General features: G+C 35.5%; 1 protein-coding gene across 1 annotated transcript; it reads right to left on the reverse strand.

Annotated features, from left to right (window-relative positions):
- Positions 1 to 1,993: 1,993 nt before the first annotated feature.
- LOC308640389 (TATA box-binding protein-associated factor RNA polymerase I subunit A-like) lies at positions 1,994 to 16,480 on the reverse strand. Its single transcript, XM_081312319.1, has 4 exons — positions 16,353 to 16,480; positions 13,172 to 13,341; positions 9,216 to 9,329; positions 1,994 to 2,117 (listed from the first exon to the last, which is right to left on the reverse strand). Exons 1-4 carry the CDS (start codon positions 16,471 to 16,473, stop codon positions 2,049 to 2,051), a joined length of 474 nt encoding a protein of 157 aa, XP_081168445.1. The 5' UTR covers positions 16,474 to 16,480; the 3' UTR covers positions 1,994 to 2,048.
- Positions 16,481 to 18,955: the final 2,475 nt, after the last annotated feature.

Here is an 18,955-nt window from a genome sequence, read left to right on the forward strand (position 1 = left end):
TATTAAAGGAAGTTTATCAGTTATATTTGTTGACACTACATGAATTTGATATGAGAAGTAGGTGATTTTTACAATTTAAATACACAGAAATCTGTATCAAATATTATATTTAAAAATATAAAGGAAAAAATCTTCTAAAATCTATAGAATTCTATATCTTTAACTCCCAGAGGAATACTTTCATTTATGTTCTAGTGTGGTTTTATTTACTCTATCTGTATAAGAGTAAATTTATTTATTTAGACATCATCTGAAAAATCAAGATTAAATTCAAACCGATACAGTGAATTATACTTTGCTTTTTTGACAGATCTCCAAAAATGCATTTTTGACACATTCTGTCCGTATATTCCAATTGACTAATTATAATTCATTTTAAAAAATTGTTAAAGACTGCCTGTTATCTGCTTTGTCCATGAGAATATTCTCTAGCTCTATAACCCTAACACCCAACCCTAACCCAAACCCTAACCCTAAATCTTAAACCTTAACCCTAACCCCTAACCCTAACCCCTAAACCCTATCCCCCAAACTCTAACCCTAAACCCTAACCCTAACCCTAACCCCTAACCCTAAACCCTAAACCCGACTTCTGACTCCTGACCCTAACCCCTAACACTAAACCTAACAATAACCCTAACCCTAAAACCCTAACCCTAACCCTAAAACCCTCACCCTCACCTGAACCCTCACCCCTCAACCCTAACCCCACAACCTACACCCTCAACCTAAACCCTAAAGCTAAACCTAACCCTAACCCCAAACCCCAAAGCCTCACCCTCACCCCTCACCCTAACCCCAACCCCAACCAACCTAAGCCTTAGCCCTAGCCCCAGCCCCTAACCCTAACCCCTAACCCTAGGCCTAGCCCCTAACCCATAACCCCTAACCCTAACCTTAACCCTGACCCTAACCACCCCAACCCTAACACCAATCCTACCCCTACCGCTAACCCTAAACCCTAACCCTAACAACCCTAACCCTAAACCCAATCCTACCCCTAACCCTACCCCTACCGCTAACCCTAAACCCTAACCCTAACAACCCTAACCCTAACAACCCTAACCCTAACCTTAACACTAACCCAAACCCCTAACCCTAAACCCTAACCCCACCCCTCACCCTCACCCTAAACGTAACCCTAACCAACCCTAACCCTAAGCCCTAACCCTAACCCTAACCACCCTAACCCCCTAATCCTAACCCCCTAACCCCAACCCTAACCCCTAACCCTAACACTAACCCTAAACCCGACCCCTGACCCTAACCCTAACCCTAACAATAATCCTAACCCTAAAACCCTAACCCAAACCCAAAAACCCTCACCCCTCACCCCTCAACCCAAAACCCTAACCCCTACACCTTCACCCTAAACCCTAAACCTAACCCCAAACCCCAAACCCTCGCCCCTCACTCCTCACCCTAAACCCTAAACCCAACCCCAACCCTAAGCCCTAGCCCTAGCTCCAGTCCCTAACCCCTAACCCTAGCCCTAACCCCAACCCCAACCCTAACCCTAGCCCCAACCCCTAACCCTAACCCCTAAACCCTAACCCTAAACCCTAACCCTAACAACCCTAACCCTAACCCAACCCCAACCCTAAACCCTAACCCCACCCCCACCCCTCACCCTAACCCTAACCAACCCTAACCAACCCTAACCCTAACCAACCCTAACCCTAACCCCAACCCCTAACCCTAACCCCCAACCCTAACCCTAACCACCCTAACCCTAACCTTAACCCTAACCTTAACCTTAACCCTAACCCTAAACCCTCACCCCCACCCTCACCCCTAACCCTAACCCTCTAACCCTAACCAACCCTAAACCCTAACCCTAACCCCCTAAACCTAACCCCTAACCCTAACCCTAACAATTTTCTCCATTAAATTTCCTCCTGATCAATAAAGATAATTAGAAATGCAATCTCGAATAGGCTTAAGACAAAAATAAAACCAATACAATTTTATGAAAAGTCTACTTACTTCTACATAACTCTTCACAAAAGGGTCCCAAACTCCAGGAGTTTTAATCAATCCACAAATATTTACAGATGTCTTTCAGCTGTCACTGAGCATACTTTGGGTTGCTGAACTGTATGCATAATCATTTTCATCTGCCCGAAGATAAAAAAAAAATTTAAAGTCATTTGGTGAAGGCCCAGAGTTCAATCCCCAGCATCACAAAAAAACAAAAAAGAGAGAGAAAAGTCGTTTAGTATTGAGAACTTCTGTTAAGACAATAGTAAATTGAGCTATTGTTAAAAGAATAATACATCATGCTCAAGTGGGATCTATTCTAGGAATGCAAGGTTGGCTTAACAACTGAAAAATCTATTAATGTAAATAAAGATATACTGATCTAAACCAAATCAGTAGACCAAAGAACAAAAACTACATGATCATCTTCTGACCATGGACAATCTAGGAACTTTCCACAATCTGATTAAACAGTATCTATGAAAAACCCACAGTAAACATGAAATTTAATAGTGATAGATTGGATGCTTTTTTCCCTAAAATCAAGAACAAGATAAGAGTGTCCCCTCTCACTATTTCTATTCCTTATACTGGAGGTTTTAGCTAGGGCTTTCAGCAAATTATAGAAAAGACATCTAGACTGAAAAGGAAAACTATATTTTCTGTCTAGAAAATTCTAAAATTCCATTAAAAATTTATTAGAATTAATAAATGAATTCATCAATGTTGCCAGGTACAAGATAAATACAAAAAAATGAATTTACAATAAAGAAGCAAACAATGAAATTAGGAAAACAATGCCATTTGTAAAAGCATCAAAAACTAAAAATAAAAGGTGTAAGTTTTATGAAAGAGATGAAAAGTTCCATCTGAAAAGTAATATTGTTGAAACAAATTTCAAAAGACCCAAATAAATATAAAGACACCTCAGATACACAGGTTGGAAGACCACTATTGTTAAACTAGTCTACAGAGTCCTATAATTCCTATCAAAACCACAGGTAATCTTTTTGTATAAATGGACAAGCTAACTATAATTTATATGAAAATCCCAGGGACTGAGAATAGAATAAAAAATTTTTAAAAGAACAAAGTTGGAAGATTCATACCATGACTTTACAAATTCATTACAAAGCTACAGTAAGCAAGACAGTATGATATAGGTGTAAGGAGGAAAATACATAGATCAATGACAGAAAATTGAGTGTAGAGAAACAACACCTTCATGTTTATGGTATCTGATTTTCAAGAAGGGTACCAAGACAATTCAGTAAGAAAATACTTGTTTTCAACAACTATGTTGGCACAACTGGACATTCACATGCATAATAATTTAGTTAGATTGTTTCCTAACTCATATCACACACAAGAGTTAACTCAAAATAGATTAAAGACCTAAATGCTACAGTTAAAATTATAAAACTCTTGTAAGTGAAAATCTTTGTGTCCTTGAAGTGGGCAATGGTTTCTTGGATATGTCAACAAAACCACAAGCAACAAAAGCAAAAGCACATAATTGGACTTCATCAAAATAAAAAAAAAATGTGTGTTTCAAAGGACATCAGCAAGAAAGTAAAAAGGCAACCTACAGAATAGGAGAAAATATCTCCTATTAAGAGACTTCTGTCTAGAACATATAAAGAACTCATGACTCAATAACTAAAAATTAATGGTTTAATCAAAGTATATGCAAAGACATGAATTTCTCCAAAGGCATACAAATGGCTCACAGGCACATAAAAAGAGCTCAACATAATTAGTCCCTATAGAAATGCAAATCAAAATCACAGATACCATGGATTTTAGTACCCTTCCATTGATAATGGTGGTAATTTAAAATAGTGCAGCTATTATGGAAAACAATCTAGTGCTCCTTCCAAAGGTTAAACATAGTTATATAATCCAGAAATCTCACTCTTAGGAACATATTCAAGAAAAATAAAACTGTACATAAATATTCACAGCAATATTATTCAAAAAGTAGAAACCACCCAAATGTCTATCAATTGATAAATGTGGAATGGTTAAATGTGGTATTTCTATACAATGGCATGTTATTCAACAACAAAAAAGAATGAAATACAGTTACTTGCAACCTTAAAATCATTATGCTAAGTGAGCACATATTGTACAGATGGTTCCACTTGCATGAGATTCCCAGAATAAATAAATCTCAAAAGACAGAAAGTAGATTAGTGGTTGCCTAGAAGCTTATGAAGAAATGGAGAGCTTAGGGTTTCTTTCTGGGGTGATGAAAATGTTCCAAATTTAATGGTGGTGATGATTACTAGGCAACTCTATAAATATATTAAAAACTATATGCTTTAAGTGGGTATATTTATGTGGCATATAAACTATATTCTCAATTTTCAATAAAGCTATTATTTTTTTAAAAAATATGAGACCACTATACCCAATAAACTAACAGATATAAAAAAATTCTGAAATTAACGAATGTTAAGGAACATATTGACAAAAGAAAACCCTAATCAGATTACCAGTGGAATATAAATTGGTACTACTTTGGAAACCAGAGTTTAGCATGTTATATATTGCCATGGTTTTTGTTGCCAAAAGACACACTATGATTACTGGCTTGGGCCTCAGTGTGGTACTATGAGAGATGAAAACAGTGGGGGATGGAGCTTTGTGGGAGGTCCTCAGGTCCTCAGGCTAATTCTCATGTAGCCTCCTGTGTTCTGACAAGAGGCTTGTTAGAACAGAAACAGCCTGGCTCCACCCTCCTTTTCCTTGGCACTCATATTCAAGATGTGACCACTTGCTTCTACCTACTGTAGAGCCACCCAATCTTGGACACTGAATCTCCAAAACTATGAACTTAAATAAACCTTTTCTCTTTGTAAAGTTAGCTTCCTAAGGTATTTCATACAGTGACAAAGATGCATATACTTTATGACAATTCTACTCCTAGCAATGCATGCTTATGAAGGGTTAATTTCAAAGCAGCATTAAACTATAATGCACTAAAGGCCATCAATAACAGAAAGAATAATTAGCGCGATAACATACATTTTTTAGCAGTAAAAATAAACTAGAGTTACATTCAACAATACAATTGTCTTAAAAACCAATGTTGAATAAAATATGCAAGGCCCAAAAAAATAAACACAGTAAAAAATTTATATATAGGCAAGAAATTCATATATAAGCAAAACCAATTTTGTTTACCATTTAAAGAAAAGCAAGAGAATGAAAACCCTAAAAGACCTTACAGTGATTTTCGTGATACAGAATGGGATGAAGTATGATCAGGAAAGCATACATATAAAACTTTTACATTAAGGTAACAGCAATGCTGTGTTCCTTAATCAGGATAGTAGTTAGAGGAATGCAACTTTAAACTTATGCATTACAGCACTCATTTATTTCATATGTTTTCTTGTCTACATTATATTTCATAACATTAAGATTTAAATAGCAACAACTAGTAGAAGCACAACATAATACCACAATAAAAACAGATGTTGATATTCTTTTCTAAGTGAACCAATATGGACTCCATATTGCTCCATACAGTGTCTCACCTTCATCTCTTGTAGCCAGAGAACAAAATGTCAGTTGCCTAAAAGTACTGAATCTAGTCATGAGAGTGACAGTCTAAATGTCATATTACAATTGCTTTAGTCAAATATTTGCTCAAGTTTTTTCTAACCATGTGTAATAAAAAAGTAAATAGTGATTGTAAAACTCACCTAATCAATTAATATCAACAAGCCTTTTTCAAAGGAAAATTTATACCAGAAATGATAGCAAGGTTAAAATAGATGAAAAAAGAAAATTATATCAGAAATGATAGCAAAGTCAAAAGAAATAGAAGACAAACATGTGACATCAAAAGATGGCTTAATCTAAATAAGAATATACAGCATAAAATATACCTGAAAAAACTTAGAACAATTAAAAAGCAAGAGATGAAAAGCCAAATGACATAGGCTGAACAGGCAGCTGATATAGAAGGTTTATGAATCAGGTGCCAGGGCAGGTTTCGAAGAATCTTAAAGGACAGAGGGTATGATAGATGAAGAATCTGCAAAAATGTCACAAGATTAACATTAGGGCCTTCCAGAAGAATCTTGGGAGACAAGAAGAGGTAACACAAGGAGGAGGATGGGAACTGAGATTGGCGAAATCTACATGCCTAGGGACAAAAGAAATATTACTTACTACATAAGGATAATAAGAAAATAGTGTTTATCACCTATAAGGTGATAAATACCAGGGCTAAAATTTGGATGAAGGATGTGAAAATAGAAAAGACTTAATTCTAGAGAAGCTATGGAGGAAAACTACACAAGGGAAAGAAAAGTGCAGAGAATCATGTAGCTTCAAAGAATGTATATCTGGGAGTAGGAGAGGATGATATCACCAAAGAAGTTTAAGAGAAGGGGAACTCAGCCTGAGAACTGAGTGCTCAATTTTTGGTATGGCCAGTAAATCAAAAAAATTGCATTATAACCTTTGTACAGAAATTACTTTTTAACTTGCGGTATTCTTTAAACGTTATTCTGGGGAACAATAATATGGAACAAACTAAACTCTACTCTAAACACACAAGATGAAGAGTTTATTACATGTAATAATGGCTGCTAAAGAAAATTTACAACCTTTCTCATAAATTCAAAAACTCTCTCCCAGATCAAACTCCAACCAGCTCCTCTAAGCCTAGTCCCTATTTGGACTATGCCCCAATCCTGGCCTACCTATAAAGACTTTAAGAAACACTAAGATAATTTCTTCTTTTTTAAAAAATATTTTTTAGTTATAGATGGATGCAATATCTTTATTTCATTTTATTTATTTTTATGTGGTGCTGAGGATTGAACCCAGTGTCTCACATGTGTGAGGCAAGTGCTCTGCCACTGAGCCACAACCCCAGCCCCAAGAAACACTAAGATAATTTCTAACGCGAGGCTATATCCCTAGGATAACCTTAGGGCTCCTTAAAGGGTATACTCAAGGCTGCCTAAAGAATTTAGTTTGTTCTAGCCAACACTTCTAAAGATAGGGCTCCTGACTCTCTGTGGGAGAGTATATGCCTCACTTGCATAAACCCAGTTAGTAAATCCAGATAGGTTTCACATGAACAACCCCTTCTTTAGAATTTTTCACTTTTCTTACTCTACTCAAGGCACTGTTATCCCCCCTCCCACTTTTCTATTTAAGAATCTGAATCGCCTCTATACAAACTGCAATGGAGCTTAGCTCTTAACCTACTGAATGTGTTTTCACCACTGAGGTCCAGCTGTTTACCTCTGACCAAAATTTTAAAAATCATTAAAATGGTCATGAATTTAGCAATGAATCATCTCATTTATGACCAAGAAGTTTTATGATATATCAGAAATATCATAAAGGATGGTCAAGAATTTATCTGAATGAAGTCAGTAGATGGATTACTAGATTACTCCTTAAGATCCCTTCTGCTCTTCAGTCTCTTCACCATAAGAAAATAATTTATTCATATTCACTCACCAAGCTTTGACAATTCAGCTTTCTTTTTGGACCACGTATAATACTGCAAAAGCCCTTTGTAGGCCTGAACAAGGTTGATTAATATTTCCTGGGAAGATGATTTTTCACCATATCTCCATGTCTCTGCCTGACTTAGATTTCTGTTTGCATCCTCAAGCATTCCATGATGCATAAGGTACAATGCATGTTGTAAGGAGATCTGCACCAGTAATAAGAAAAAGCCCACTGTCACTGAAGTCATTAAGATAACCATTACTCAAAAAACACAGTAAATATATGATGGACTAAGTCCTTGATTGGATACGAAAGATAAGACACTGTCCCTGTCATCAACAATTTCAACCTAACAAAGAAGAAAGACAGATGAAATGACACTATGTAAATGAAAGCTAAATTATGTAAACTTACAAAGAGAAGACAGTACAATAGTGAAAAAAAACAACAATAAAAAACAGGGGTTTTGAAGACAGTGTCCTGGCTCATATGCCAATTAAATGCTAAATAAATCTGAATAACTAATTTGTCCTTTTGTCTGACCTGTTGTATGAGGCAATTCTTAATCCTTCAGAAGGGTGTTGTTAGGATTAGATGAGATTTAATTTTAATTTAAAAAATTAAATGAGATTTAACTTTTGCATACTACTAATTCCTAGTTTGGGCTACAGTAGACAACCAATAATATAACTATTTTAAATATATTAAATCAGCTCAAAAGAAAACACCTTAACAGGGAGTGTTGGAGAATGATGTCAATTCCAATGGAAAGGAAAGCGCATGCTTCGACTTATCTAAAACATCTAGAATGGGCATATTCATAAAAAACAGAAAAGATATTAGAGACTGTCAGTAGCATGGGGAGGAGGAGAAAATGGGAAACTATTGCTTAATAAATATAAAGATTCTGTTTGGAGTGATGGAAATGTTTTAGAAATAGTGGTGATAGTTTACAACATGGTGAATATAGTTAATACCACAGAACTGTATACTTAAAATGGTTAAGATAGCATGTTCCATTATATACAATCACAATTTAAAATTCCAGAAAACAGGAAAAGTAAAAACAAAACAAAATTTAAAACTAGCTACAAAGTAAATGTTTTAGGCTTTGCATGGCACATGGCTTCTTCATAATTACTCATTTTCATTAAAAAACAGCTATTGACAATATGGAAATGAATGTGTGTGGCTGTATTCCAGTAAAACCTTATGGCCTTGAAAAATAATTAAAAGCAAATTATAAAATTTTATTGAAAAGTGTTCTGTTAGTTAGAGAGAGAGAGAGAGAGAGAGAGAGAGAGAGAGAGAGAGAGAGAGAGAATGAATATATATCTTGGAAATGTCTCAGCCCTTTTGGTAATAATTTTAATAAAACATTAACTTGGAGAGAAGGTTCAATGCAAATAGGAATTAAAATGTTTTTACACATTCAAATTCCCCACTTGTTTCGCTTTTTCCAAAAATACCAACTCAGCACAAATAACTTGGGCAAACAGTAGAAGCACAACTTCAACATCTGATGGACTGGTTTTGGCAGCCAGAGATAAACAAAGAGGAGGTATTTCCCATCAGACAACATGGAAGGTGATCAGAAACTAAGGAATGGCTGCCACAACACTGCTTTCTTTCTTATTTATCCTAGTATCTTACCCTTTCTTCATTATTGTTTACTTTACACTGATACAAACAATTCAGAAAACAATATGAACACTGGAAATATAAGTTCACAAAGTCTATGTTCTTACCTTTACGTAATTCAGGACACCAATATTTTTCATCCGGTCAGCAAAGGTATTGAAAGTCTCCACATTGCTTTTGGGGTGATAAAAGAAAATTTCACTTCCAAGCCTCCAAATAACCTGTCAAAGCAGAAATTATTACCCAATGTAAAGTCCAACCCTGCCTTTACTCTGTTTTTCCTGTAAGTTTTGTTTTTCTGGTTACATATAAAAACAACCTAAAATTCCTTTCCCTAGATATCATAATTGTCTATGTTATCGTACTTTACCCAGTAAAACTAACGTTAGATCTCACATGACAAAATCTTTTCAATACTAGTATTTAAATTCTAGGTAAGTATAACAGTGCCATTATTAGATTAGCAGTCTAAAAGAGGAAGAGGCAGTTAAGATATTATTAAGTATAAAACTTAATTAGTATAGGAAGAATAAGTCAGAAACTAGGTTTTGGTAATATTGGCTTCTTAACTGGTCTCAACCTCATCTTTATTCTCAGCAAAGTGAGTGCAACAGACTAGTTTCTTAAGATCTTACCAATATTGAGTATATTTATTCCAATATTTACAACACAAATTTAAGAACTATCATTAAATATAAACAAATTTGAATAAAATATATTTTCTCTTCAGATCACCAATCCTGGTGAAAGAACTTGAGAGTTCTTTTTTCATGGAAGCAAATGTCTATTTCTCTTACTCCCATTTAAAGTACTTCAACCATACCAACTTTAAAGTGAACTTCAAAGTCAATTATTTCTAGAAGGCACACATTGGTTGTTTGGTACAATAACTTCATATTCCCAATTAAAAAAAAAAAAACAGGGCTGGGGCTACAGTTCAGTGGTAGAGCACTTACCTTCCATGCATGAGGCACAGGGTTCAATCCTCAGCACCACATAAAAAATAAACAAATAAAGGCATTCTATCCATCTGCAACTACAAAAAAAAAAAAAAAAAAAGATCACGACTTCATTGTAGAATATCAAAAGTAGCATTGAGGAGCTTAAAGAAACTTATAGAGGGCTGGGGAGTAGCACGGTGGTAAAAGCACTGCCTAGCAAGGCAGGTACTAGGTTTCATCCCCAGCACCACCAAAACAAAAACTTAAAGATTATTCATTATTTATAGTTATCTACAGTTGTTCTTAAACCCAGTCATAAGAATTACCTGGGGCACTTATTAAAAATAAATATTCTAAGCCACCATGCCCGTAATCCCAGCAGCTTGGGATGCTGAGGCAGGAGATCATGAGTTCAAAGCCAGCCTCAGCCATTTGGCAAGGCCCTAAGCAACTTAGTGAGACCTTGTCTCAAAATAAAACATAAAAATGGCTAAGCCAGTGGTTAAAAGCCCCAGGAGTACAGTACCAAAAATAAATATACATACGTACATATGTATGTATATGTATATGTATATGTATATGTGTATATGTGTGTGTGTGTGTATATATATATATAGAGAGAGAGAGCGCGCACACGCGGTAGATAGACAGGGTTTCACTAAATTGCTGAGGTTGGTCTTGAACTTGCAATCCTCACGTCTCAGCCTCGAGCTGCTTGGGATTTCAGCTGTACTCCACAGTGACTGATGGAATCTATATTTTCAACACATGCCCTAGGTAGTTCAAAAGGATTCAAACAAGTATCTGGAAGCCACTCATTTAATTTCTTCATTTTATAAAACAAAATCTGGACAAAAGAGAGGTATATAATGCCTCTCTGTAATGTAAATCATTAGTAATGATTTACAGATATATGTAACTTTAGTCCCTAAATTAAAATTTGTCAATAATTATATTTTCTTTTTACACACATACACACACACATACACACATACACACACACACACACACACACCAAGTAGCATGTATGTACTATTTGGTATTTTTGGTTTTGGCTCCATTACATTGATGCACTGGTTACTACATTAGTAAAAGCACCTGAAATAGTCAAGTAAAGTTATTTCTAAGTTATCTGTGGAGAAACTGCTTTTTACTCAACAAATTTAGCAGTATATGCCAGGCACCGTTTCAGGCACTGTTTTACCCCTTCCCTCAGAAATGTACATTTGATATGGAGAGACACACAAGAAACAAGAAACATAATTATATTGACAAGTATTACTGGAAAAGCATGAGAAGGACATGGAGTTCAAGAGTGCCAGTATAAAGTAGGAATAAGAAAGCAAGAAATGCAGTTGTAATTTTAAATAATCAAGGTAGACCTCACAGAAGTCACAGAAAAGCGGTCATACAGAAGGGCAGACATGATGGTAGCTGAAAAAAGATCTTTCCAAGTAAAATAAATAAATGAATGAATAAGATAAATATTGAGGCAGAATATGCCTGGCTTATTCTAATAAGAGCAAGGCTAGTAAGACTGGAAAAAAAATACAGGTGAGCAAGTAACAGGAAATGAGATTAAGAAAAGAAAAGGTCAAATGGGAATGGGTGAGCACATCACACAGGAACCCTGATTACAGTGTTTTCAGCAGAGGAGTGAATGAGGTCTTAAGGTTTTAAAAGGTTCACTCTACATCATTAGACATTAGGAAAACAAAAATCATTTTTAAACCACGATAAGATATCACTTTAAAACCAACAGGATGACTAAAATCAAAAAGAGACAACAAGGCACAGGTGTAGAGAAGCTGGAACTCTCAAATATTACTGATGGAAATATAAAATGGTGGAGTCACTTTTGAAAATAGTCCAGTAGTTTCTTGAGAAGTTAAATACAATTACCACATGATCTAAATTTCTACTCTAGGAATATACCCAAGAAAAATCAAAACAAACATCCACATACAAACACTTGTGCATGAATATTTATAGAAGCATTATTCACAATAACCAAAAAGTATAATCAACCCAAATGTCTAACAAACTGATGAATGGATATATAAAATGTGGTGTGTCCATATAAAAGAATATCTGCCAATAAAAAGGAAAAAGCACGAATACTTTTACTACAACATAAATGAACCTTGAAAACATTTTACAAAGTAAAAGTAATCATTCACAAATGACCATTACATTATAAGATTCCATTTATATGAAATGTCCACCATAGAAAATAGTAGATTAGTAGCTTCCAGGGGCTACGAGTCAGTAGAGAAGCAATGAGGAAAGACTGCAAATAGGTACAGGTTTTCTTTTTGTAGAAGATGAAACTATCCTAAATTTAAATTGTGGCTAATGTTCGCACAACTCTGTGAAAATATTTAAAATATTAAATTGTACAAGTCAGTGAATTGTATGGTGTGCTAATGTCTCCATAAAGCTATTTTAAAAAAAGACAAAAAGAACACTCTGGTTGGAGAAAAAAACTTTCAAGTTTTGTTGAACGAGAGTACAAAACAGGTGCACAACCTGTGGAGTAAGTGGGAATTAAAATGATTTCTAATAAAAAAAAAAAAGAATTAACACCTTTGTAGATGAAAGGTGTTGAGGGTTCCAGCTTATCTACACCCTTGCCTTATTGTCTCTTTTTGATTTTAGTCATCCTGTTGGTTTTAAAGTGATATCTTATCGTGGTTTAAAAATGATTTTTGTTTTCCTAATGTCTAATGATGTAGAGTGAACCTTTTAAAACCTTAAATCCTCATTCACTCCTCTGCTAAAAAACACTGTAATCAGGGTTCCTGTGTGATGTGCTCACCCATTCCAATTTGATCTTTTCTTTTCTTAACCTCATCTACAAAGGTGTTAATTTTACCCTATACAGAGGGTAAAATAATACAAGGTAAGAAGGAATTATTATTGGAATGAATGAATACTGGGAAATTTGAGAATGCACAACTCAAGACTATTTTTAGTCTTGATATAATTTCTACATCCAACATTACTTTTAGCAGCTTTTAGTAAATTCAGTTTGAAATCCCCCTAAAGCTTTGTGAATGGAGCTAGAGGCAAAATCTTTCAGGAATCTGCTGTTTCTTTCAGCAGACTCACACTTTGTTTACCTCTGGTGCAGCCTGCTTTTTGTAGGTGTCTGAATCTTCCAAGGTCTGCAAATAGCTGTACATATACTCTGCAGCTTGCTGCCACTCGTGCTTCAGAAGGGCTTCTTGGATAAAATTTAAACAAGCACTTGTTGTCTGAGCAAAATCTTTCTTCTTTTTCCCTCCAGTCACTGTAAAGATGAAGGATAAGGGTCACCCAGTGACTCCAATTCAACTATTACAAAAACTTAATTTCTGATAAATAGAACAGTAGGTATTACTTGGCCCAGTCCATCCCCAAGTATCAAAGTCAACTTCTTTTGAAACAAACTCTTACATACATACTGTTTTTTAGCAAATTTCTAAAAATCTAAATTACATTCTTGGGCTACTACAATCACCAGATCCTTCAAATCTCATTCAATCATCCTTTCATCTTGGCATTAAGCAATTTTTTGAACAAGAGAGTAGAAAACAAGTGCACAACCCATGGAGGAAATGAGGAGAATCTCTCAATAAGATCCCCCAAAGCACAAGCCCTGGTAATTAGAATAGGTAAAAATCACCAGTCACCCTATGCAAGCACAGTCTTTATTATCCACCAATATTCTGAAAATTCCAAATAAACTTGTTTATTTTTACAGTACTAGGGATTGAACCAGGAGTATTCTACCACTGCTGAGCAGTTATAGTCTTTCCTTTTTTCTTTCTTTTTGTTAGACAGGTCTTGCTAATTTACTTGCCTAGGCTGAATCTCAAACTTGCCATCCTCTTGCCTCAGCTCCTAACTATCTGAGAATAGAGGCATGTGCCACCTCACCTAGCTGGGCTTTTATATTTTAAGTACCAATTTCCCAGTAACACAATGATATTAAATGCATACGAAATTAAAACAGCTATAGACATTAGCATTTATATCCCTTAAGTATTAGCAATTCCTTTAAGGATATCTGGACTTAGTTAACAACCTCATTATATAAGTGACTGGTTACTATGCTTTCCTTCCTATACAACTACCAGACCCTCTAGGCTAGCAGTCTTCTAGCTGGGTACCCTTACCCCTGCAAATACAATAGACCAATAGGTCCTCTTAAAGCAAAGATCCTCTTAAAGCAATCAATTTGAAGATTCTACCTCCTTGTATATTGTTTCCCGAAATTAATCTCCTAGAGTGCTATGCCCATAATCAAGGTCTCACAATCAAAATCATTACATATTACCTGAAGGTATTTTCAACACATGATGAAAACTGAATGATTCTAATATTTACTTTTGCAAGTCAAGTGATTCCCAATTCTTTTATCAAAACTGTAGAATGTTCTAATAATTTTAAACAGAACATGTAATTTTCTGTGAGTAACTCATGAGTCGAAGATCTGATACTTGCTTAACTAAACTCCATTCTACTTCCCTATGTGACTAAAGTTTCTCAGAGTTTACATTCATTAAAATATAGAATTAATGCCAGATGTTTTCTCATTCTAAAGTTAACATTCTTAATGATACATGAAGTAACTGGGGTAAGATTAAAAAATTAAAATTTACTTGAATACTTAAAACACATATCTCAACCCACAAGAAATTTTAAAACTTAAAAATTTATAGGACGTTAAAAATAAGTGCAAATACAGACATACTTTTACTGCAAAATGTACTACAAAAACAGGAACAATACAAAATTTCCATTTATAAAAAGTTTTTTCATTGAATGTTTTAAGGTTGGCAATGAAAGGACATTACATCTCTGCTATTTAGATTCTACCAGATCTACTTTTTAAAGTAATTTAATTTAATGTAATTAAAACACCATCATGTGCTGGAAATTTATCTCTTGCAACTGATAAACTTTTTAGAAGGCAAATTTTTAAATTTTTAAATTGTGCAAAGTAGGACACAGTTTACAAAAAAGAAATATGACAGTGGAAAAGGTCAAAGACTATATTGATCTAGGTACATATAAATCACTAATAAGGACATATAAATCACCTTGGGATCTTGAGCCTGGCTACTGGATGTGGTTCTGAAACTAGCAACATTAGAATCACCTAGAAGCTAATTAGAAATGCAGAATACAATGCCCCATCCAGATCTCCAAATCAGAGACTTCATTTAACAACACCTACACTCAAGCTGTTTAATAAGCAACAATCCCTGGCAACTAGCCCAGAAAACTAACAAAACACACTTTCCTTGAAATATTCTTTGTTCATCTAAAAGAATATTATACTCAGGTTAAGTTCCCTTCATCTCAGTGGTTAGAAGTGAATGCTCTAAAATCAGATACACGATTCCTAATAGCAATACTTAAGAGTATAAATTTGAGAAACTCAGTTTCTTCATACTAAAATGCCTAGCACATAAATTTACTGAGGATTAACTGAGATCATCAAATAAAAAGACAGAGTAAAATTTTTTTTTTCCAATGGGAGCTAAACTTTAGGATTCTTCATTGAAATAACTCATACCTATTCCAAACTGAGAATATTAGTTACTTTTTATCTTAATCTAAAAATTTCTGGATTGTACAGAAAAACAGCCACCTTTTCATCTGATAAATATCACTTGATCAGCAAGATTCATTGCAGTGATATGTCGGGTGGCAAACTAAACAAGAAAGACAAATGCCAAAGTGAATTTGGAATTAATCCTAGGATCCAAGGAATCCCTGCCAAAGGGGAAAGAAGGCTGGGATAAGAAAGACATTTTGACGCAATAAAGAAAGTGTTGATTCAAATGTATTCCTGGGGTTATACCACCCAACAGGGCAATGTACAAATAACTGATTCTTGTATATATCTTTAAGGAATTTATCCTATAGAAAATTTTGCTTGTATTTACATTAGATAAAAATGAGGGAAAATATTATTTTTTTTGAAAGCTATGTGCTTCTCAAAAGAAGAGACTATATCTTTTTCATGTATAAGTGCCCAATATTTAGACTTATATATTAGATATTAGTGCCCAGAAAGCACTGCTGAAAAAAAATGTGGCTGCAACATAATATAGACTGTATATTAATTCAAAAGAAAAGGATTCCAGAACAAAAAAGAATATTTCTTATGATTCCCTTTCTGCTTATAGTCAGAACAAGAAAACAACTTATATATTCTTAAAAACTAAACCAGCATGGTTCATTTTGTATACATATTGAATCTATTACTTCCTTGTACTAAAGTTAAAATGGTTCTGTTATTTTAATTACCTACAGTTTCTAAATGCTTCTGAAGCCAAGGAAAATACATTCCTGTACCAGTGAGCACAGATGTTTCCACCTGGTCATCCTCTGAAATGGTCTTTGTCAATTCTTCACTGAAATCACTCATACCTATTCCAAACTGAGAATATCAGTTACTTTTGGTATATCTTGATCCACAAGTTTCTGAATTGTACAGAAAAACAGCCAATAATAAATATGACTTGAGCAGCAAGATCCATTCCATTGTAGGTTTTTTAAAATTATATATATATATATATATATATATATATATATATATATAATATAGTTGTAGATGGACACAATACCTTTATTAATTTATTTATTTTTATGTGATGCTAAGGATTGAACCCAGTGCCTCACACATGCTAAGCAAGCACTCTACCCATTTAACAACTCCAACCTGCAACTTGCAGTTCTTTTAAAGTAAAGAATGAATTTGCCAAGGCCTGTAATCCCAGCAGCCTAGAGAAAGAAACAACAAAATGCAAATAACAAATACAGTACGAATAGTAGTAGCTAATATTTACTGGATCTTTACTACATACCTGGTCTATTATTTAATTTGGGGCTAGGGATGTAAGTCAGTGGTAAAGTGCCTGACTAGTTTGCATGAGGCCCTGGGTTCTATCCCTCCCACACAGCATCACACACACTCACGCTACATACTAATTGTTTTCTTCCACATTATGTTGAAAAAAACTAAGGGAGTGAAATTATGAAACCTGTCCAAGGTCACATACACACACACAAAATGAGGACAAGGAAATTCAGAGAACACAAAACTACTAGGAATGACTAGAACTAGGACAAGAGATAGGTAGGAGGCAATGATATCTCAGGTGGCAAACGAAGCTAGAAATACAAATGCCAAAGCGAGTTTGGAATTAATCCTCAAGAGGCTCAGTGTCTCTCTCCCTCATTGGCCACATCGACCCAAGCATGAAAGCTTCTGATCCTACCTCCTAGAATTTCTACAATATTTCCTCTTCTCTGGAATTCTACAACACCCTGAAATTGTGTTAATCACTGCATTAGCTTTCTAACTAGTTACCCTGCCTAAAATACTGCTTTTCCACATTACTACCAGAATTAAGTCTTTTAAAGTCAATTTCCGTGGTTAAACACCTGAGTTTGAAATAATACGTGACTCTAAATGCGACCCAGCATGTACTTTGAGGAGTTATAACACAAATTCTCTCTTTTCAAATCCTCAAAAACCAGAATCGGTAACACATGGTTGCCACAGTCACCAAAGCTTCTCCAGCTGGCTCTCATTTCCCAGAACCCAAGATTTTAGAGCATTAGGGAGAAAAACTCGGAAGGAAAACACGGGTAAATCCAAGCACACCCTTTTTGTCTTCTTCTAAACACGTAAGCTCGCAATTATCCTCCCGGCACTCACCCACCTCCCACCGGGGCTCCGCAGGAAACCGCCTCCACTCCAGAAGAAAGCTCTCACCGGAAACCGTTAGCGCGCGCTTGCTCTGAGCAAGCCCAAAAACCTGCCTTGGGAGCATGCGCAAAACAGAGCCCCGCCCCAACTCCGCCTTTGAAGGCGGAAGTGGAGTTGCCCGCCCCTGGAGCCGGTACCGGCTAACGGAAGGGAACCAGGAACTAACTGCTGCCTTCCCATTTGTTTGGCCAGAGATTTACATCATTCTGTCCCATCCAGAAGGTGTAAGATTTCCATTGCAAATAGAGATTGTGGAGAGGGGACGGCGGCTGGACTAGGGGAGTAAGATGTCACTTTACCTGGTGGTCCTTTGGATTTTGCTTCACTTTCCGACGGGAGTGGTGGTGCACACCTGTAATTCCAGTGGCTCAGGAGGCTGAGGTAGGAGGATTTTGTCAGTTCTACCTTTGGTTAAACAATCCCTGCTAAACGAAACCACATAAGCAGTAATAAATATCTAGAGCAAAGGACCCATCAGGTTATGTAAAGCCAAATCATAGAATAAGGAGAAATAACAAAGAATTTTTATTTTAAACCATTAAGTTTATTACCCAGTGAACTAAAACACACAGTGCAGCTGTTTCTACCTGATGGATCATCTCCTTTTATCCTGAAGAGGTTCTTTTAGCATTGTTAATAGTAGAGATCTATTGGTATTGAATTTTCTTACTTTTTATTTATTTGAAAATGTCTATTCTGCTTTCAGTTTTGAAGAGTATTTATCCTGGATTAGCAGTTTTTGTCTTCTAGCACCTTAAACCTTTCTATTAACTTTAACCTCTCATTTCTTTTTTTTTTTTTTAAAGAGAGAGTGAGAGAGGAGAGAGGGAGATTTTTTTTAATATTTATTTTTTTTAGTTCTCAGCGGACACAACATCCTTGTTGGTATGTGGTACTGAGGATCGACCCGGGTCGCACGCATGCGAGGCCAGCGCGCTACCGCTTGAGCCACATCCCCAGCCCTAACCTCTCATTTCTGATAAGAAGTCAGCTATCATTTTAGTCATTTTTACCAATGCATAACACACCACTTTTTTCTAATTGCCTTCAAGACCTTTTTCCTCCCAATTGATTATTTACAGTTGACTCTGATGCATATAGATGTGATTTGCTTTGTAACTAACCTTAGTATTCA

Source organism: Spermophilus citellus, assembly GCF_964194105.1.
Source record: "Spermophilus citellus genome assembly, contig: SCAFFOLD_131, whole genome shotgun sequence".
Taxonomy (NCBI): Eukaryota; Metazoa; Chordata; class Mammalia; order Rodentia; family Sciuridae; genus Spermophilus; species Spermophilus citellus.